Source organism: Alosa pseudoharengus, unplaced genomic scaffold (genome assembly GCF_046254945.1).
Source record: "Alosa pseudoharengus isolate Yale_2024_CS ecotype anadromous, Long Island Sound unplaced genomic scaffold, YU_APseudo_1.1 YU_APseudo_1.1_scf_3, whole genome shotgun sequence".
In the NCBI taxonomy this organism is placed as follows: Eukaryota; Metazoa; Chordata; class Actinopteri; order Clupeiformes; family Clupeidae; genus Alosa; species Alosa pseudoharengus.
The window spans coordinates 41,569,906-41,591,314 of NW_027468718.1; the positions used below are offsets into that span (position 1 = coordinate 41,569,906).

Below are 21,409 nucleotides of genomic sequence, written 5' to 3' on the forward strand. Positions count from 1 at the left end.
AATAATTGGATGATCAGACTGTGATATACAAGATATTATTTGTACAGTAAGAATATTTGATGCGGTTGTTCTGTACTCTGGTTCTTTTTCTAGAAGTCTTCCCACCAGAATTTGTTACAAAGCCTGATCCTATGAAACTGTTTGTGGGCAAACAGGCAAAATTCCAATGTGTAGTCAATGGTTCTACTCCAATGAATGTTTTATGGCATAAAGACAACATTGCCATTTCAGCTGATGAGCATTATAAAATATCCTCTGATAAGAACAAATACACTCTTCTGATTAGCAAACTTGAACAGAATGATCAGGGTATGTATCTGTGCAAAGCATCAAACAGTGTTGGGACAGATACGTGTTGCACAGAGCTGAAGGTAATTGACAAACCCAGCTTTGTAAAGACTTTTAAAGCCATCTCAGTAGCAGTGGGTAATCTACTGCGTCTTGAGTGTCAGGTGAATGAAGACACAGGAGTCAGTATTGCCTGGATGAAAGATGGCAAAAAGATTCACAACACCATCGATTGTAAACTCTCTTTTGAAGACAAAACAGCCAGTCTTGAAATCCCAAAAGCCAAACTTAAAGATACTGGCAAATATGCCTGCACTGCAGCAAATGATGCAGGAAGCAGTGAATGTTCATCTGTGGTAACTGTACAAGGTAAGATTCTTGTAGGTAAAATGAATGAAAAATGCAGCATTTTTTCTGTAAAAATCTGCATTTCCTTCTTAAGAATAATTTTTCTTCTTTTTGTTAGACAATAATATTTTCATGCTGCTGCTGCTTCAGGCGTATGCCTTTGAGCTGTATGCATTGATGATTAATATTGTTTTTTTCTTCTCTCCAACTGTCTGCACCTATATTCTTTCTCTTTTGTCTTTATTTTTTGCATTTCTTTTGATTTTTCATTCCCTTTCTTCTTTTTCACTTTCTTTTTTTCCCAAATCTCTTTTCTTCTTCTATCAACGTCAGAACCTCCAACATTTCTTAAGAGGCTTGAACCAAAAATTCTGTGGAAACGAGGTGCATCTGCACGCTTGCAGTGCACCGTCAAAGGGTCACCTGAGCTCCATGTAACATGGTTTCTTGACGACAAACAGCTCAGCACTTCAGACAAGCATAAAATCACTTTTGCTGATGGCAAAGCCACACTGGAGATTAATGATCTTGTGGAGTCAGACAGTGGAAATTACACTTGTGAAGTGTTGAATGAGGCTGGCTGTGAGAGCTGTAGCTCTCATGTGACAGTCAAAGGTTTGTTGTTAGCAATAGAAGCATTATATGGCATTGTGCATGATGCTTTTTCAACGAGTTTTTGTCAGATTCATGAAGGCTTAAATGTTATCTGATCTTTGTTCATAGAACCTCCTTGCTTCAAAAAAGAGTTAAAAATGCTAGACGTGGTCAAGGGAACCACTGTCCAATTTGAATGTGAAGTTACTGGCACTGCACCATTTGAAATCAACTGGTTAAAGAACAAGAAACCAGTGAGCACTGACAAGAAGCACAGTGTCATCTCAAAAGATTATTGTGCTTCTTTGGAGATCCGTTCTTTTGAAAGTGCAGATGTGGGTGATTATCAGTGCTGTATAGCAAACGATGTAGGTAAAATCATCACAAAAACAGTTGCTAAGTTGAAAGGTTAGTAAGGTTTCCATAACTCAGTTTCATGATGTTCGACATTATAGTTTTGTCCTATCAACTGACATGTTTTATTTCAACACAGAGCCACCATCATTTGTAAAGAAAGTTGAAAACACAACAGCAGTTTTGGGCAGTGCTGTTAAACTGCAGGGCACTGTAAAGGGCTCTGCCCCCATTGCTGTGAAATGGCTAAAGGACTCTGAGTTGCTGACAGAGATTGATCCCAATGTCAAAATCACATTTGAAAACAACATTGCTTTATTGGTCATTACCACTGTAGCCACAACTCACAGTGGTAAATATACCTGCCAGGCAGAAAATGACGCTGGCCAACATAAATCTGAAGCCACATTATCTGTTCAAGGTTTGACTTTGACAATTGCATTTAGTTGAATTTCATTTAATTCAGTTTATTTATTCAGTGTTACAAATGTTGAACACACTGTAAGTGTTTGTATTCTATTTTAGAACCAGCTAGAATTATTGACAGACCACCATCTATCAGTGTCACTGTTGGAGACTCTGCCACTCTGGAGTCTACAATCTCAGGGAGCCCAGACCTTAAAGTGAAGTGGTTTAAAGATGGAAAAGAAATGACGTCAGGCCGGAAATACAAAATTACGCTAAAAGACAATGTAGCCACATTAAAAATTCTCTCAGCTGAAAGAGGTGACAGCTGTGAATACAAAATGGAGGTGTCTAACCGTGTTGGAAAAGATGAATGCTCCTTTGCTGTAACTGTGCTAGGTTAGTTTTCTGCTCCCATAATTTACTATCTTTTATTATATTGCATTTGATTGGTGCGACTTTCCTTAACTAACTTCTTTCTGTCCATCTGAGCAGATCGCATCATACCACCTTCCTTCACAAAAATGCTTAAAAAGGTTGATGGAAATGTTGGAGGTGATGTTACTATGGAATGCAAAGTGTCTGGGTCTCAGCCCATGACTGTATCTTGGTTCAAAGAAGGAAAAGAGATCACATCAGGGATGAAATACCAGATTGAATTTAAAGAAAGTACAGCATCACTAAAAATATTACGTTTAGAGACAGTTGATGCTGGGGCATATAAGTGCCAGGCAAATAATTCTGCCGGAAAAGCTGAAACAAGTGGGACCATGCAAGTGAAAGGTTAGGGAGACAGTCATACTGTTTCTAACAGTATGTGCTGACATTATATTAATCTCATAATGTATAGGTTGTTATTGAGTGATAAATCATCTTTCTTTTTCAAATGTAATGTAGAGCCCCCAGTCTTCACAACCAAACCAGAATCTCAAGATGTCATCCCAGGATCTACAGTTGTTTTTAAGTCTGTTTACTCTGGAACGGCTCCATTCAATGTGAAATGGTTCAGAGAAGAAAAGGAGATTCTAACAGGAGGCACATGCTTCATCAAGAAAGAGACCTCCTCAAACACACTGGAGCTTCACTCTGTGAAGCCCTCTGACTCGGCAAAATACACTTGCCAAGTGTCTAACGATGCCGGGAAAGTGGTTTGCACCACGGTCTTGTTCGTCAAAGGTGCCCATCCTCTCTTAATTCTCATTGTGTGCAAGCTTTAGATGTGTGTTGATGCGCAGCTTTAAAATGTCTGTCAATCTCTTTTCTTTTTTCTGTAGAACCTCCAAAGTTTGTGACGAAGCTCGACTCCACAATACTTTTAATGATTGGAAACCATGTAACTTTAGAATGCAAAGTAACTGGCAGCCCTCCTATCAATATTAAGTGGCTTAAGAATGACACTGAAATCAGCTCCAGTGAGAAATATCAAATTACATTTGTCGACTCAATTGCTAGCCTCAAGATGGTCAATTGCGACATTGATGATAGTAGCAGCTATATATGCATGGCATCGAATGATGCTGGTAGTGATCGTTGCAGCTGTATGATCACTGTCAAAGGTGTGTTTGTTATACCCTCTGTGATCACATCAAGATTCTCTAAAGATACATTTATTTTAGAGCAGGTTTTGTAATCAGGTGTTGTGGACTTCTTTTTCTTAGAACCGCCAGCATTTGTTCGGTGCTTTGAAACCAAGGAGGTTATCAAAGGTTCCGATGTTGTGCTAGAGGGGTTGATCTCAGGCTCAGCTCCATTTGAGATGTCATTCTTCAAAGATTCTAAACAGATCAGGAATGACAGGAGACACATCATGAGTCTGAAGAACGACATTGCAACTCTACAGATTCTTAAAGTTGATGGCAGCGATGTGGGAAAATATCAGTGCACAGTTGCAAATGATGTAGGGAAATCATCTTGTGATTTCCAGATTTCTCTTAAAGGTTGGTTAGCTGGATGAATAGGTTATCTCTGCTCATTACTTACATATATTATCTTTGAGGGGAATTCTATTCCATGTGTGCTGATTAGAATATTTCCACTGATTTTTCTCTTGTTAGAACCACCATCATTCGTCCAGAAGATTGAAAACATGAATGCTGTTCTTGGCAACAAGATTACTATGCAGTGTTCACTAAAAGGGTCTTTGCCCATTACTGTGAGCTGGATGAAGGATGATCTCGAGGTCAAAGATTCTGAGCATGTACAGATTTCATTTGAAAACAGAACAGCAGTCTTATATATAAGCAGTGTTCAGTTGAAACACAGTGGCAAGTATACTTGTCAGGCACAGAATGAAGCTGGAAGTCAGAAATGCACTGCAACATTAGTCGTAAAAGGTTAGTTTACATTCTCACACACCAACATTTCTGGATGTGTTTGTTATCTTTACACAGTATATAATTGTGCATTGCAGTCAATAATTGATAACCATGGATTTGCTGTTAATTTCTAGAACCAGCAAATATCACAGAGCCAGCTAAGTCTATCAGCGTCACAGCAGGAGATCCTGCTACTCTTGAGTGCAGGTTTTCAGGGACGAAACCCCTGGCTGCCAAATGGAGTAAAAATGGAAAAGAGTTGGCAACAGGCAAAAAATACAAAGTACAAAGCACTGACAAGAGCTCAACCTTAAAGATTTTATCCACTGAAATGAGTGACAGTGGAGAATACATGTTTGAAATTTCCAACAATGTTGGAAGTGGCACTTGTGATGCTGCCATCACAGTTCTAGGTTAGTTCATCTGGAGGTGTATTTTCTTATTGTCATATGTTGTCTTTATGCTTGCATAGTAGGGTGTCCTAAATGTATGATTTCTTAGTCTTGTACTTGCTCTTTGACAGATCAAATAATCAAGCCATCATTCACAAGGAAGCTTAAAGAAATGGAAAGCATTAAAGGATCTTTTGCACAGTTGGAGTGTCTTGTCTCTGGCTCTTTGCCCATTACTGTGCACTGGTACAAAGGCAATAAGGAAGTAGAGGCTGATGAGAAGCACAAATGCATATTTTTTGAAAATGCTGCTTCTCTGGAAATCACTCGCCTCGATAGTCGTGACAGTGGCACTTATACCTGCATTGCTGAAAACAAAGCAGGCAGTGATCAGTGTTCAGGCATTTTGAGAGTCAAAGGTTTGATATTTTTATCTCTTGTATTATACAACAATGAGGACAGTGTATACTTACTGTGCACTATCTGCAAAAAAATAGCACAGCCTCAGTTTCCTTTTAAGAATAATAATTGAGACCAAACTGTAAACAGTAAGGTCATACTTACATTTCAAAATGCTTTGGTATTTTTATACAGAGCCCCCTTCAATTATTGAAAAGCCTGAGTCTGTGGAGGTAATCCCTGGTTCAAAGGTGAAGTTCAGTGTACTCATTGCTGGCACTCCACCCCTGACCATCAAATGGTTTAAGTCCAACAAGGAGATCACAACAGGAGTGGATTGTGCCATTCAAAAAGATGATTCCTTCACTTCTTTGGAGCTCTTCTTTGCCAAGACCTCAGACTCTGGGGATTATGTCTGTGAAATCAGCAATGATGTTGGCTCAGACAAATGCCAGGCGTCTCTTTTTGTGAAAGGTTGTTTTCCCTTTTTATCACTTTATTTTTGTTTTACTATATTTATACTCCGCTTTAGGACACAAGTGTATTAATTGGATTTGTTGATTTTACCTTTTAGAACCTCCGAAATTTACACGAAAGCCTGAAGGGGTGACTGTTGTAAGACCTGGCCAGCATGTTGTGTTTGAATGCCAGGTTATTGGAACTCCTGAAATAGATATCTATTGGTTTAAAGATGGAAATGAGTTAAATCCAAGTAATAAATATAAAATGGACTTCTCCAATTCTCTGGCAAAGCTTGAGATCATTGGTTCTGAAATCAAAGACAGTGGAGTTTACTACTGTGAGGCACGCAACGAAGCTGGCAGTGAGAGCTGTAGCATGGAGTTTAAAGTAAAAGGTTAGATGTTTGGATTGAGTCACTTTTTTGCAATTTTATCAATTTGCATTTAAACAGGACAAGTGATCTTACTGTTCTTTCTTTGTTGGTTGCAGAGCCACCAGCATTTATCAAGCCATTAACACCTGTTGAGGTTGTGAATGGTGCAAATACATCCTTTGAGTGTCAGGTTACTGGGACTGCTCCTTTTGAGATTACTTGGCTCAAGGACTCAAAGGAGATCAAACCGAGCTCAAAGCACATATTAAAGAAAAATGGGTTGCTATATCTTGAAATCCAGAAATGTGACACTTTAGATGTTGGTGAATATCAGTGCACAGTGGCAAATGAAGTGGGAAGTTGCTCTTGTCGAGCAGAGCTTAGCATGAAAGGTCTGTAGACATGTTATTCAATTCCAAATTGCATTAGACATTATAGGCACGACTATTTTACTGATCCGTCTTCTTTCTTATTAGAACCACCATCATTTGTAGAGAAGATTCAAAATGTTGCCACTGTCCTTGGGAAAGTGGCAGAGTTGAAGTGTGTTGTAAAGGGATCTGCCCCCTTGAGTGTACAGTGGCAAAAAGATGAAGAGTGGATCTTGGAGGATCCAAAGTTTGAAAAGATGTTTGATGGCAGTGTGGCTATTCTGAGAATTCCAGTCTGTGAGTCTTGTCACAGTGGAAGGTACACTTGTCAAGCTGTGAATGAAGCAGGACAGGAGAAATGCTTTGCAACCCTTCTGGTGCAAGGTTTGTCTTTTTGTATACATTTCCGTCTTTCTAAGAATCACTAATTAGTGATCTTGATCCTACTGTACCATTGTAGTGCACACAACAGTATTATTTAACATATACATTTATAATTATATTATTAGAAAATAATACTTTACAGTTGTTGGACGACTTTATTCACATTTCTATATTTATGCCTTTTTAGAGCCCCCACAGATTATTGAAAAGCCAGTGGTTATTAATGTCACTGTTGGTGACCCAGTCAGCTTCGACTGCAAAGTTACAGGCACTCCTGAGCTCAAAGTGAAATGGACTAAAGATGGGAAGGAGCTGGTCCCTAGCAGACAGCACATCCTCAGCTTTATGAACAATATCAGCAGTCTTAAAATTCAGTCTGTCCAGAAAGAAGATAAAGGACAGTATATCTTTGAGGTTGCAAATCACATTAATGTTGCTACATGCAAGGTTGAATTGGTTGTAGTAGGTCAGTACTTTAATGTTGTTTAACAAGTTTTTTTATATATCTAAATTTGGAATAGTTATTAGAGGGTGTAACTCACATTTTCAATCTCCCAATCTCGGTACCAGATCAAGTTATTCCTCCTTCCTTCATAAAACCGCTAACTGATATGGAGGAGATTTTGGGTTCCTCTGTGCACATTGGCTGCAAAATATCTGGATCCCTCCCAATCACTGTGGACTGGATAAAAGATGGAAATAAACTTTCTGGGAGAACAAAGCATAAAATTGTCCATGAGGACAATAGTGCCTCCTTGGAGATTGAGCACTTAGAGAAGGCAGACACTGGGGCATACACTTGCAAACTTACAAACAAAGCAGGAAGCTGTGAATGCAGTGCAGTGCTAAGGGTGAAAGGTCAGTTAAGTATAATTGTATTGAGCTGATATTTAAAAAGACCAAAACAGTTGTTGCCAGTTCAGCAAAGGTCTATATTCATATATATTCTCCCTTCATATGTATTATAGAGCCTCCAAGCTTTGTGCTGATGCCAGAATCTCAGGCAGTTGTTCCAAGCACTACAGTTCGGTTTAAGAGCACCTTCAAAGGAACCCCTCCTTTTACTGTGAAATGGTTTAAGGAGGACACGGAGCTGATAACCGGACCATCGTGCTTTACTGGACTGGAGGGCTTATCGTGCTTCATAGATCTTTTATCTGTTGGCGTTTCACAAAGTGGAACTTACTCTTGCCAAGTTAGCAACGATGCTGGTACTGTGAAGTGTACCGCTAATTTACTTGTCAAAGGTTGGACTTTGCTCTTTCTGAGACTTGTAACTAAACACAGTCCCACCATCCCATTTTCACAACTGCTTCATTGTCACATTTGCTTTTGTGGTCATGAGTCACCGTGCATTTGCCCATCGCTACTTGCTTCACCATTACCACTTTGTTGCTCACCACTTCCTTGTCCTTCATCAACCATTAACTCTCATTCTTGTCCTCATCTTCCAACAGCTCAACTCTTGCAGCTCATCTTCCATCTTGCATTCTTGGATTTCCATTTGCATGTTTGACTTTTTCTGTTCAAGATGTTGACTTTTGTTATTTGTCATTTTGCAGAACCGCCAGACTTTGCACAGAAACTTCCGAGCACAAAGTTTGTGAAGCTGAGCGACGCAGTCGTTCTCGAATGCAAAGTGACGGGCACTGCCCCACTTCAGATTAACTGGTTTAAAAACGATTCAAAACTGACAGATGGTCACAACTGCAAGACATCATTTGATGGCTCAGTGGCAGTCCTCCATATTTCCTCCGCGTCATTTGACGATGGTGGAGTGTATACATGTGAGGCTCAGAATGACGCTGGAACTAAAAGCTGCAGCGCCACACTCACAGTGAAAGGTCAGCTAATGAATAAGCGTAATTGATCAAGATATTATAAAATCACCAACTTGTTATATTTTGTTACTTTATGAGTATTTACAGTATATATGTTTGTAAGCTTAAATGGAAATAGGGGGCCCTAATTTCATTTATGGGCAACGCGGCTAGCAACACGCAAAGTACACCGTTTTTGATCTAAAACTAATTTACTTGCAAATTCATTTTGCTAATTTTTTAACATGAGCAATATTCTAAGCGCAAATACGGGTGGGTCCATACAATGCTGGTGTGTCCACACACAGATGGGGAAGCTCCATGTATAAATGGCTTCCTTCAAAGCAATGAGGCGAAACTTCTTAATCATTTAATGTCAGGCAGACCTCACACACTGTTTGCGACGGGAAATTTGTTGTTTGCTCCATAGCAGAACAGCTACAGAGCTCTGTGTCAATTTTGATAATGTATGGTTGAGTCATTGTGATTGGCTGATAAAGAATGACTTCCTTGTCACATCCACAAATTACTAAACCCATTTATGATTGATTGCGCCCTGCTTTGTGTCAATGAAATTAGCAAATATAGGCATTCCTGCCAATTATGTTCAAAATATCGATAATCCTGCGTGGTTATTGCTGTGCCAAGCTCGTTCACAGTGCTTGTTGCCCTATGAAATTAGGGCCCAGCATTTGTATTTACGAAGTTAACTACTGTAACACTTTCTTTCACACTAGTTTTTAAGTACGGATTAATACCTATTTCGTAAAGTATGAAATATGGAATGGTTGGATGTCCACATATAATGTGATACAACAACATTAAACTGGACTTATATTATTTACAGACCCACCATCTTTCATCAAAGTGCCTCAACCTGTTGAAGGACTGAAAGGCAAAGACGTCAGTCTGAACTGTGAATTGAAGGGCACAGCACCGTTTGAGATAACCTGGTTCAAAGATAAAAAGGCACTAAAGGAGGGCAGAAAATATAAGTTTGTGTACGAAGGATGCTCTGCAACTATGCATATCCTTGGTCTGGAAGCTTCAGATGCTATTGAGTATGAGTGCAAAGCATCCAACAGTGTAGGAAGTGACACATGCAATGTGTCTATTAAACTGAGAGGTTGGTACAAGTTTTATGTGTTTGGTGTTGTTATTGTGAATTCCTTTGAGTTTGCTGTGAGGTACGGGTATCATTAAATATCTGTCCACATCTTTTTAACCACTCAGAGCCACCAGTCTTTGTGAAGAAGCTGTCCAATATGACAGCAGTGTCTGGTGAAGAAGTGACTTTGGTTGCCACGATTAAAGGCTCTCAGCCAATGACTGTATCTTGGGTTCAGGACAAAGACCATGTTCTTAGGGATGGTGACAACCGCAAGATTACCTTTGAGAACAACCAGGTCACTCTTAAAATCTTTAAGGCTGACAAAACCACTGCTGGGAAGTACACCTGTCAGCTCAAAAATGATGCTGGGGTGGCAGAGTGCATAGCTAACCTGACTGTTTTAGGTTTGTATATGTTTTTTAGGCAGTGTCTGTTTTTTTTTTGTTTCCTCCCCCCAGGCTTACACATATGTATGGTTTCTCCCTTATCTACAGAGCCGGCTTTAATTATTGATAGGACAGAGTCTTTTAGTGTCACAGAAGGAGACATAGCCGCCCTAGAGTGTACTGTAGCTGGAACTCCCGAGTTAATGCCAAGGTGGTACAGAAATGGAGTGGAACTGTCGTCTGGAAAGAAGTACAAGATCACCTTTGCAAAAATGATCTCCAGTCTTAAAATTTTGACAAGCGAGAGGGACGACTCTGGAGAGTACACATTCGAGGTCAAAAATGAAGTTGGCGCTGATGTCAGCAAAATACACCTCAATGTCCTAGGTTTGTTGTTATGTCCTCGATTGTGTCAAGTTATATCAAGTACCAAATTCCCTCAGTTCCATGTTCAATTAATTGTGTATTTTTACACAGATAAAATAATTCCTCCGGCGTTCTCACGGAAATTGAAAGATGTACAGAGTATTGTGGGTAAATCTGGTGAACTGGACTGTAAAGTGTCTGGATCTTCACCTTTCACAATCTCTTGGTACCATGATGGAGCGGAGATCACAAGTGGACCTAACTACGAAATTATGTTCAGCGACAACACCTGCACTTTGAAAGTTCCCACACTCAAACTGTCTGATTCTGGAACGTACAAGTGCAAAGCTGTCAACAAAGCAGGAACCGCTGAAACCAGTTCAACTTTCGTTGTAAAAGGTCAGTCTATGTCCAGGGTGATTAATGCGCCTATTCATTTAGCTTTATTATTCAAAAGTTGGTTGAATTGGAATAGGCGAATACGAGAGATCATCAAGTCTATTCCTCCTCTGTGTCTCCTGTAGAGCCTCCATCTTTTGTGACTCAACCTCAACCACTGGAAGCGTTGCCCGGCTCAAGCGTTACATTTGCTGCTACTGTGAGGGGAAGTGCCCCTCTAAAACTGAAATGGTTTAGAGGGAGCAAGGAAGTTTTGCCTGGAAGGGACTGTGCAATAGCTCTCAAAGGTGACATGGCTACGTTGGAGCTCCGCAACGTTGATAAATCCCACGCAGGAGAGTACACATGCCAAATTATTAATGATGCTGGAAAGGAGAACTGCACAGTGAACCTGTTTGTGAAAGGTTGGTTGTTGTGATTTTGTGCATGAAGGAGTTTGCGTTTGTTACTTTGGAGAGGCAATGTTCCAATTAATGTATGTGTTGTTTTTGTCCTAGAACCTGCTCGTTTCATTAAAAAACTTAAAGACCTTTCTGTTGAAATGGGCAAATCCATGATTCTTGAATGCACATACGGTGGAAGCCCAGAAATTCATGTTAAATGGCATAAGGATGGGCAAGAGATATATTCCTCTTACAAGTACAACATGACAACAACTGAGAGCTCCTGCATCCTGGAGTGTCTAAACAGTGATAAAGAGGCTGCAGGAAAATACTCTTGCGAAGTCTCCAATGGAGCCGGAACTGATACTTGTCATGCCAATGTGTCCATATTAGGTTTGTGTTGTGTTTTTAGTTGTCCATATTCACATAATTGTATGCTGTTTGCATGCTGTTTTTGTTATCTTGTTGCGACGATGTTTTATTTTGTTTTACTTTAGAACCTCCATACTTTATTGAACAATTGGAGCCAATGGATGTCACAGCTGGAGATGCTGTTTGCTTGAAATGCCAAATAGGGGGCACACCTGAAATTAAAGTATCCTGGTTTAAAGCCGATGGAAAATTGAGATCCTCTGCCATGTGCAAAATGGAATTCTCAAAAGGTGTAGCCTGTCTGAAAATTAGTAAAACGTCTAAAGCAGACATTGGAGAATATACATGCAAAGCTGAAAACAGCATTGGATCAGCATCCTCCAGTTGCCAACTAACTGTACAAGGTGACTGTTCTTCAGATATTTTATTAGTCTTTTTCTCTTTTAGGTAATCATTGCATTATTAACCACACCATAGCAACTGTACTCAGTGTTTGTGTGTTGTGTAAAAAAATTGCATTTCAGAGGTCAAAACACCACCATCTTTCCCCAAGAAAATTACTAGTATACAACAAACTGAGGGACAGGCAGTCAGATTTGAGTGTCGTGTGGCTGGATCCTCCCCCATGGAGATCTCTTGGCTTAAAGATGGTGAAACCTTGAGAAATGACGCTGAATTCTCAATGAGTTTCGATGATAACTCTGCCGTCCTTCAAATTGCCAGAGGAGAAATGAGACACTCTGGGGAATATACTTGTGTCGCAACAAATAGTGTTGGGACAGCCTCTTGCAGAGCCAAACTCACACTTCAAGGTCTGTTTGGTTTAGTAATGTAAAAAGATGTATCTGACAGAATTGTTTTGCATTTTTTAAATGTGTTTAAATATGTCCAACCATGCTATTTTCTACCTGATATTGTAGAGCCAAGATATCCACCAGTTTTTGATAAAAAGCTTTTGCCAGTGGATGTTACGGTGGGAGATAGTGTGGAGATGGAATGTCACATGACTGGATCTTTGCCAATGAAAGTGACATGGTCAAAGGATCACAAAGATATTCGCACTGGCGGAAATTATAAAATATCCTGTGTGGATAACACTGCACACCTCACCATTCTAAAAGCAGATAAAAATGACTCTGGACGCTATTCTTGCCATACTAGTAATGACATGGGAAAGGACTCTTGTTCTGCTGAAGTATCTGTGAAAGGTATTTGTTTAGTCGCTTCTGTGTGATAGTTTCTGCTTTCCTCGCTACTCTCTTGGAAATAGCTTTTTATTACTTATCTGATAAGCTTCGCTTTCCTTTTTCGCCATATTCAAAAGTTCTCTTCACAGCGACTTCATTTGTTTGGTTATAAACACTCACAGTGCATTTGTTGTTATTTCAGAGCGTAAAATTCCTCCCAGCTTCACCAAAAAACCCTCTGAATCTATCGAGGAAGTTGAGGGCAAGGTGGTGAAACTAGAGGCCCGTCTGTCTGGATCTCAGCCCATAACAGTGAACTGGTACAAAGATGGCAGTGAAATCTCCAGCTCTGACGACTATGACATATCCTTCAAGAACAATGTGGCTGTGCTCTGTATCAAGAAGTCTCAGTGCTCAGACAGTGGCACATACACCTGCAAAGCCACTAACGAAGCTGGCAGCGACAGTTGCCAAGCTACAGTGAGAATCTCAGGTACTGTATATGTTGTGTTTAATAGCGTATTAAACACATCAAATCTTGAAACTTTGATTTCAAAATTTGAAAAGAAATGTGTGATGTTTTAGTGCAAGGTCTATGCTGCGGTGTCAATATGCATGATTACTATTTTGATCACTAAGGTGATTATACACCAAAAAGTAATGTCTTTCAATGTGCCTGTTATGGTGATTGTCTTCTCATTCTTGCTACCATGCTTGCTACTGTGATTGTGTTGTTCTTACATTTTGCCTGCAACAGCGATTGTATAAGTACTCTTGCTATTGTGCTTGCTATAGTGATTGTGTTGTGTTCTTACTTCTTTGCTTGATATTGTGAGTATGTGGTTGTTCTTGCTTTTTTGCTTGCAATAGTGACTACGTCTTGTTTTTTACTTCTTTACTTGCTGATAATATGTTAGTTCTAATTTTTTGTCTTGCTTTATTGATTTTATGATTGTTATTGCAGTTTTGCTTGCCACAATGATTTGTGGTTATCTTGTTTACTTGTTCTTGCTTGCTCTGTGCTTGCAACAGTGATTATTTGGGTATTCTTGGTATTGTGGTTGCTACAGTGATTATGTTCCACGTCTTTTACGATGCAGAACACAAGGTGCCTCCGACCTTCGACATACCTCTTAAGCCAGTGACCATTAATGCAGATGACAAGCTCACCCTGAGCTGCCACGTCCGTGGTTCTCCTCCGCTGAAGGTTCAGTGGATGAAGGACAGACGGGAGGTGTCGTCCTCAGCCAGCACTAAGATCACCTTTGTAAATGGCACAGCCACTTTGGAGATTGTCCGTGTGTCCAAGAATGATGCTGGAGATTATTTGTGCAAGGCTACAAATGAGGCTGGAAGTGAATTTTGCAAGTCCAAAGTGACTGTGAAAGGTATCCATTTGTTAGGCAAATTTCCAAATATATTCACACATACGTCAGCAATTTAAATGTGTATATCTGTGTGTTCAAGTGTAAAATTAAATTTTTAAGGAATATAAAATTCTACTGCTAGCTTAATAAATTGTAAAGATTTGTTTGAGTAAACTATACAGACAATGTGGGGCATAGTTAGCAATCCATAGCATGTAAATATAACTCATGATTGAAATTAATGTTAAAACTTAATATTTCAGCTTGTTTTCATGAATAAAAATACCCAAAGCCCTCATCATCAAGGCAGTTGAAACAGACAATAGCAACTACATGATGAATGTATCTTGCTTTTATTTTGCAACTGTGAAAAGTTTTCTGCTTTCTGTCCAAAGCTTTTTATGTACCAGAGCTCAATGCTTAAAGCTTCATTGTTTTTTGTTGTTGCTCTTCTTTGAAAGCTTGTTATTTGTTGACGTTCTACTCTCTTTTCCCACTGACGTTGGACTTCTCAAAAACAACTTGATTCATATCTACTGTGAAACTTACACATTGTGAAATATTTACAGTCTTGCAAACAGATTCACAGTTCAGCGAGCTCATGGTCAAAACTACAACCTCACACGTCTATGCATTGAAGACATGTTAGTGAATTTGCATTTATTAATTATTTCTCAGAAAAAGCCGCCACCGCAGCTCCAGCACCTGAAGCGACCCCTGCAGCCAAACCAGCAAAGAAGCTTGATAACTTGTACTTCATCGAAGAACCCAAGACTGTTCATATCACAGAGAGTAAGTTCTGTAGTCTTGTATGGCAGTTGTCGGCAAGGTCACATTAGAAAAACTGGGTATGTACTGATATTCTATGACTCTATTTTCAGAGGGTACAGCAACCTTCATTGCTAAAGTTGGTGGTGACCCAATCCCCAACGTGAAATGGATGAAGGGCAAGTGGAGACAGGTTACTCATGGTGGTCGCATCACCATCGAGCAGAAGGGTCAAGAGGCCAAGCTGGAAATCAGGGAGGTTACCAAATCTGACTCTGGACAGTACAGATGTGTTGCATCTAACAAACACGGAGAGATTGAGTGCAGTGCTGACATGAATGTCGAGGAGAAGAAAGAGATTGTCCCTGAGACAGTGAAACTGAAGAAGTGAGTTTAGTTGTTTATGTCATTGCTATTTATGAGCAAGTAGTACAGATGTTATTCAGGAAGATGATATAAATGATTTCTTTTATCTCATCAAGGACACCTTCAAAGCAGAAAAGTCCGAAGGAAGGCCAAGAGATTGATATTGTAGAGTTGCTGAGGAATGTAGATCCAAAGGAATATGAGAAGTATGCTCGCATGTACGGGATCACTGATTACCGTGGTCTCCTACAAGCTATTGAGCAGTTGAAGAGAGAGAAGGAGGAGGAGAGTGGACGACCTGTGAGTTGGAGATCTTATGTCATAGCAGTTTCAAATATTTCCTTGAAGGCAGAGTAGAAAGATGATGTCAATGATGCCAACACTCTTGCTATACCGCTTTTGTTGTTTTAGGAGGGAAGTTTGGCTTCAAGAGAGTCAGAGGAAGATTTGGCTCAAATCGTGGCTGATTTGCAAAAGAGAATGGAACAGACAGAGGTTTTTAATATTTGCATATAATTTGATGAATTGGCATTTGATGAAAAATAGACTGGAAATGAGTTTGTTGTTCATTAATTCTATCACTATGTTGTTATATTACAGCCTGTTACTCTTGTGAAAGACATCACTGATCAAACAACAGATGTTAACAAGGAGGCTGTGTTTGAATGTGAAATTAAAATCAACTACCCAGAGATCACCTTGTCCTGGTACAAGGGTACACAGAAGCTTGACACTAATGATAAATATGAGATCAAAATTGTTGGTAACCGCCACATACTGAAGATCAAGAAGTGCCAGACTGGTGACGCGGGCAATTACCGGGTTGTATGCGGGCCACATATCTCCAGTGCCAAACTCACAGTACAGGGTATGTTGATGTGAATGATTTGATGTGAAAAATCAACCATTTTATGTCAGTTCTCTTGCCAGACAAATTCTCTTGTTTGACAGTCATGAGTTTAATGCGGTGTCCGTCATTCTTGTCTTTACAGAAGCTAAAGTGGAAGCACATTTGGAGGAAACTGCTGGTAAGGAAGGCCAAACCTGTATTCTGACTTGCCAGTTCTCTATACCTAATGTAAAAACTCAGTGGTTTAAAAACGGAAAGCTTTTAGAGCCAAGCAGCAGATACACATTCACTGTGATTGATAAGATTCAGAGGCTCTCTATCAAAGATGTAAGACCTGAAGACCAAGGACAGTATACCTGCAAATATGACAACCTTGAATCAACAACAAATCTTTGGGTTGAAGGTTTGTATACGTTGAATAATCTCTCTAACTTGTCCGTTGAACCCACCTACTAACCTCTTCCATCATCATATTATGAAGACATGTCTGTTTTTTGGATACAACTTCATTGAAGATTCAAACAAGTCTTGGATTCTTTTAGTCTACATAGTCTCATAGTTTTCTTTTACAATGTTCTATACAAGTGATAATGCTAAGGATAGTGTTCTAAGCAGTAATGACAATTCAAGTTCCAATTTCCATTTTGATCATCAAGACATAATGCTTTTTGTGTCATCTGTAAAGTCACTCAAGTATCGTAACCTACTGATAAACCCTGCGTTATCTATTTTTAGCTGAACAAATTCACTTCACCAAACGCATCCAGAACATTGTGGTGAGGGAGCGACAGTCAGCCACTTTTGAATGTGAGGTGTCTTTCGACAATGCTATTGTAACATGGTACAAAGACACTTGGGAACTCAAAGAGAGCCCAAAGTATAACTTCCGAAGCGAAGGTCGACGTCACTTTATGATCATCCGCAACGTAACCAACGAAGATGAAGGTGTGTAGAGTATGAATACCGTCGTGTGTTCAAATTCCGTCCTTCTCTTTTGAAAGTCAAGACACTGAATTAACACCATTAATAATTCTTCAGGCGTATACTCAGTGATTGTGAGGTTGGAGCCCAGAGGTGAAGCTAAAAGCACAGCTGAACTTTACCTGTCAGGCAAAGGTCTGTACCGCCAGTTTTCGAAGTTCTGTGTTTGAATAGTTTAAATTAGGTTGTAATGCCATTTTGCCTCCTTTCACAGAAATTGAGTTAGGAAGGTTGCCTTATGGTGAGTAAAGCATTTTCAACTTTCAACATAGCATTTATCAAACCACTTATGCATTTTTCAAGTAGCTCACGTGGCAAAACAAGACTAATAAATATCACAGTATATAATAGTACAAAACTGTCATATTGACAGAATCAGTGAGTTCAAAGATCATAGCTTATTTTTAACACCCTTCAGATGTCCCTGACACATCAATTCAAGTGCCCGATGCACCTACTGCATTTGCCATTAAAGGTAAGAATGGGACTCGTGCACAGAAACTAATTTGTACATTAACAAACAAACAAACAAACAAATGGTGATGTGTGTGTTACTATTTTCTAAAAGAAGAGTCATCAACTGAATACTATCAGTATGAGGAGAAGATGGAGATACGAGGTACAAGGACTTTTCAATCATCCTTTATCATCACTCTTACATCTGACTCATCATTTTTTTTTTAAACCTCCCCGTGAAACCCTTATTAATGCCCATAACGGTGTTCATCCTTTAACCCTCCCGTCATCAAAACATTGGAAAATGAACAAAAGATGGAGACTTTTCAGTCCATCTTTTTTGTCACTCTTCATCTCATGTTTCACTCTATCATTCACTAAAAAGCTCAGTGTGAAGCCATTCCATCAATAACAATAACAGAGTTCATCCTTTAACCCTCTCTTCATGAATCAAAGAATAAACAACTTAATAATGTGAAACCAGCTAATGTCGTGTGTTCCCACAAAAGAATGACAAATGTCTTACATTATAATATTTTTGCCATCTTGCTTGAATTCTTATCACGGATTGTTACCATTCTCCAGAACGAGAAATCTGGACAGAAGAAATGGTAGTGCAGGAGGTCACTACAGTTGAAGGTATTAATGTGTTCTCGTTGTATTCATCCATATTTTGCTTAGTTCTTATGAATCCCTCTTAACTCCTTTTTTGCTCTTCCTACAGTATGTGTCACCTTTTTGGTCTTATTGACTGAATTTTGTTTTGTCCTATTGTCTTGTGTGCTTTCATAACATGTTTGCATCCTTTTGTTTTGTCCTTTGTGAGTCTGTCAGCTTATAGACCAGAAGGTCATTTTTGTCTACGTGTCCTGTCCTTTTATTGTATTGCTTTCCATGTGAGTTGCACTCCACAGCCAAATGCCTCCTTTTCCAGGTGGTCTCATGTTTATGTTCCATCTTTGACACCTTTAATGTACTGATTGATGTGTGTATGTTTTTGTATGTCTCTAAGTCCATTTTCATTCTCTAACCAGTTCCTAGGGTGCCTGTGGAGGAACCAGTCCAGAGGGCGAAATTAGGCATGAGAGAGGAAGCTCCAGAGAGAGGTATATAATAAAATGCGAGCTTTTGTGGCAGCCAAGGCAATAAGCTATGGAATGGCAAGTGAATCAAAAAGCAGTCAGGTTATGGTTGATGTCAGTTATGTCTTGCTCATTTGTTTTGCATTTGTTTTGTCTATTTGTGGTATGGTCATTGTTGAGTGTTACATAACTTTCATTGGATCATTCCAATGTCACTGTGTGAATTGTATGTTTTGTTTGTTGATTGTTCTTGTTATGTTTGCTCTTATGTAAACATTATGCCTTCTCCATGTCCTTGTCCTTGTTAACGTTTGCTTCCATAACTCGTCTTGGTTGTCAGAAAATATGTCCATTGTCTGTAGATGTAGTGAGTATTTGTGTTTTCCTGTATGTATATAACAAGCCTGCGTGTAATCTCTGTAGATCTCTAATGCTTAGTGCTTGCACTTAGCTTTTGGCTTTGCTTTAATGAAGTAATTGTTCTTAAAGTTCCTGAGGCTCCCAAGCCTGAAGAGAAACCATCTATCAAAGAACCAAAGAAACAGGAACCAGCTAAAGGTATTTAACGTGTCTCTGTCTTACATTACTCTGTTGACACCATGTGTGTAAAGCTCTTTAACAGTTGGTTTTGTATGTCAAAGGAATGTTTTGTCTGTCTTCTATCATGGCATTCATGGCATATGTTTTCATTTAATATTTCACTGTGTAACAATTAAGGGTGATTCTAACATCTTGAAGAGACATAGCTTTGAATTGACATAGATTCATGATGATATTTTTAAGTACCTGAAGCCAAGAAGCCCGTGGAGGAAAAAGTAATTCCAGTAAAAGTGCCAGAGAAAAAGGATGTTCCACCACCAAAAGGTATGACGAATCCTACGTTTGTCCTTTCCTCTCTTATTGTTTGTCCTGTGAGTCCCTTTCAGTGTTCATCTCCAGATCGTCTACCGTCTCTATTCTCTTTTGTGTATGCCCAAGGAAATATATGTTCTGTATGTCCACCATTAACTGTTGAAATGTTTTTGTGTTATATGTACTTACTCACTTTTAAGAACTCGAAGAACCAAAGGTTTCTGTTCCTAAGCCAACTCCCACTGCTCCTGTAGAACAACAGGTCACTCCTAAAAAAGGTATATGTCTTGTTTGGTTTGCATCTATGTTGGTTCTTGAGTGTATTGTTCTTGTGTGCATCGCTCTTGTTGAACGCGCTTCATTCATGTGTGTATTGTCAGTGTGTAATGTCACCAGCTGTCTTTCTATCTGTGCAGTTTGAGTGTTTCACCGTGAGTTTGAATACTCTTTTCTTCAGTGTCATTGTCTTTAAGTATTGTATCTCACCACGTCTAAAGTCAGTTGTAATCTTCTCATCTATGTTGCTTGTGTGTTTCACTATATGGTCAACTGCTATTTTCTTTCGCACCATGATCTGTAAGCATTGTACCTCACCACCTGTGATGTCAGTTGCTGTTTTTTCATGTTGTTTTGAGTGCTTCATTGTGTGTTCAGTTGCCATTTTCTTATTGTCTTAAGTCACTGTTCCTCACCACATGTGTCTACCATGTCTGTCCGCCCCATGTTCCACACAGCTTACACTCTTCTCTTCTTGTTGAAGTCTCAGCCTCTTGTCACACCCTTGTTGTCAATCACTAATAGCAGTATATTTACATTACCTAAAGATGTCCAAACACCTGCAGCACCTGCGGCTGCTGAGCCTAAACCAAAGGTGCCGGCTGAGCCTAAACCACAGGTGGCTGCTGAGCCTAAACCAGTTCCTGCGTCTAAAGCTGAACCGGAACCTAAGCTCGAACCTAAAGCAGCACCGGCAAAGAAACCAGAAGCTCCCCAGGCTAAAGGTATTTCATGTATGTCTTGTTTGTGTGACACTGTGTCATGCTTACCAACTCAGTGGTCCCAGTCATGTTGTCTGTGTTTGAACTTTCTTGTCTGTTTTGGTTTGGTTCTCTTTGTGGAGACACACTCCAAGGAGCCAGCTCTTTGCATGTCACGTCTGATAGATAAATGGTTCTGTTGTGTGAAATCAAAACAAAGCCCATGTTCTTTTAAGTCCCTGTGGAGGCAAAGAAACCCGCTGTGCCAGAACCATCAGAGCCACCAAAAACAGTACCAGCTAGAAAACCAGAGCCGACGCCAATCCTGCCAGAAGTTGCCGCACCAAAAGGTATATGTTCCTGTCTCACCACTGAGACAAAACACTTTCTTTTGTCTCAAAATTCTTTTTCTCCCCACAAAAAACATATTTTTGTGTGTATTTGTCTGTCTTTAAATCCTGGTAAGGGATACATTGTACAGTATGTGATCTATGTGTTTGTTTGTCCCTTGATACTGTGCTTTGTCTGTGCTGATCTGCTGATGACCAATTGGTCACAACAGTCTTACTCTTCCTTTTCCCCTCAATTGCTCTTTCAAAGCTATTGTTGAAGTTCAAAAGAGAGCAGAAATCACAACAATTATTCAAGAAGAAACAGAAACTGTGGTACTTCAAAGAAAAGAGGTTACAATTCCCACTAGAAAACAAGATGAAGCTATACCCCAGAAGATACACATTTCACATAAAAAAGGTAGATGACATCACACTTCAGATATGTGAAATTCTGCCTTCGAGTCTTACCTGTGTCTGTTCTGTGTCTGTTCATGGTAAATGTCTGTCTGTCATTCATTTGTGTGTTTTTGTCTTACTGCGCTGAGTTTTTCCCTGATCACTGATGTGGTCTTTCTGTGTCCTGTTACCATCTAAATCGTGTATTGTATGTACCTGTTGGTTATTTGTTGTTCTGTCTACTGTCAAAATATGTCTTTTCACTCGATAGAG

At 39.5% G+C, this 21,409-nt stretch overlaps 1 protein-coding gene across 1 annotated transcript in view; it reads left to right on the forward strand.

Annotated features, from left to right (window-relative positions):
• The window catches only part of ttn.2 (titin, tandem duplicate 2), a 177,615-nt gene that overhangs the window by 48,100 nt on the left and 108,106 nt on the right, over positions 1-21,409 (forward strand). The window contains exons 46-94 of the mRNA XM_076264287.1: positions 94-657; positions 970-1,251; positions 1,360-1,638; positions 1,724-2,005; positions 2,110-2,388; positions 2,485-2,772; positions 2,887-3,165; positions 3,264-3,545; positions 3,648-3,926; positions 4,044-4,322; positions 4,439-4,717; positions 4,828-5,115; positions 5,291-5,569; positions 5,670-5,951; positions 6,047-6,322; positions 6,407-6,685; positions 6,873-7,151; positions 7,256-7,543; positions 7,654-7,932; positions 8,248-8,529; positions 9,353-9,631; positions 9,739-10,020; positions 10,111-10,389; positions 10,480-10,767; positions 10,893-11,171; positions 11,265-11,543; positions 11,648-11,926; positions 12,047-12,334; positions 12,443-12,730; positions 12,912-13,202; positions 13,810-14,097; positions 14,755-14,868; positions 14,958-15,231; positions 15,327-15,510; positions 15,622-15,705; positions 15,811-16,078; positions 16,203-16,463; positions 16,796-17,005; positions 17,099-17,176; positions 17,256-17,282; positions 17,460-17,516; positions 17,610-17,660; positions 18,083-18,136; positions 18,532-18,603; positions 19,069-19,137; positions 19,363-19,443; positions 19,632-19,709; positions 20,256-20,432; positions 20,645-20,758. Of these exons, the coding sequence (XP_076120402.1) occupies positions 94-657; positions 970-1,251; positions 1,360-1,638; positions 1,724-2,005; positions 2,110-2,388; positions 2,485-2,772; positions 2,887-3,165; positions 3,264-3,545; positions 3,648-3,926; positions 4,044-4,322; positions 4,439-4,717; positions 4,828-5,115; positions 5,291-5,569; positions 5,670-5,951; positions 6,047-6,322; positions 6,407-6,685; positions 6,873-7,151; positions 7,256-7,543; positions 7,654-7,932; positions 8,248-8,529; positions 9,353-9,631; positions 9,739-10,020; positions 10,111-10,389; positions 10,480-10,767; positions 10,893-11,171; positions 11,265-11,543; positions 11,648-11,926; positions 12,047-12,334; positions 12,443-12,730; positions 12,912-13,202; positions 13,810-14,097; positions 14,755-14,868; positions 14,958-15,231; positions 15,327-15,510; positions 15,622-15,705; positions 15,811-16,078; positions 16,203-16,463; positions 16,796-17,005; positions 17,099-17,176; positions 17,256-17,282; positions 17,460-17,516; positions 17,610-17,660; positions 18,083-18,136; positions 18,532-18,603; positions 19,069-19,137; positions 19,363-19,443; positions 19,632-19,709; positions 20,256-20,432; positions 20,645-20,758 (11,277 nt within the window). The remainder of the gene's footprint in view (positions 1-93; positions 658-969; positions 1,252-1,359; positions 1,639-1,723; positions 2,006-2,109; positions 2,389-2,484; positions 2,773-2,886; positions 3,166-3,263; positions 3,546-3,647; positions 3,927-4,043; positions 4,323-4,438; positions 4,718-4,827; positions 5,116-5,290; positions 5,570-5,669; positions 5,952-6,046; positions 6,323-6,406; positions 6,686-6,872; positions 7,152-7,255; positions 7,544-7,653; positions 7,933-8,247; positions 8,530-9,352; positions 9,632-9,738; positions 10,021-10,110; positions 10,390-10,479; positions 10,768-10,892; positions 11,172-11,264; positions 11,544-11,647; positions 11,927-12,046; positions 12,335-12,442; positions 12,731-12,911; positions 13,203-13,809; positions 14,098-14,754; positions 14,869-14,957; positions 15,232-15,326; positions 15,511-15,621; positions 15,706-15,810; positions 16,079-16,202; positions 16,464-16,795; positions 17,006-17,098; positions 17,177-17,255; positions 17,283-17,459; positions 17,517-17,609; positions 17,661-18,082; positions 18,137-18,531; positions 18,604-19,068; positions 19,138-19,362; positions 19,444-19,631; positions 19,710-20,255; positions 20,433-20,644; positions 20,759-21,409) is intronic.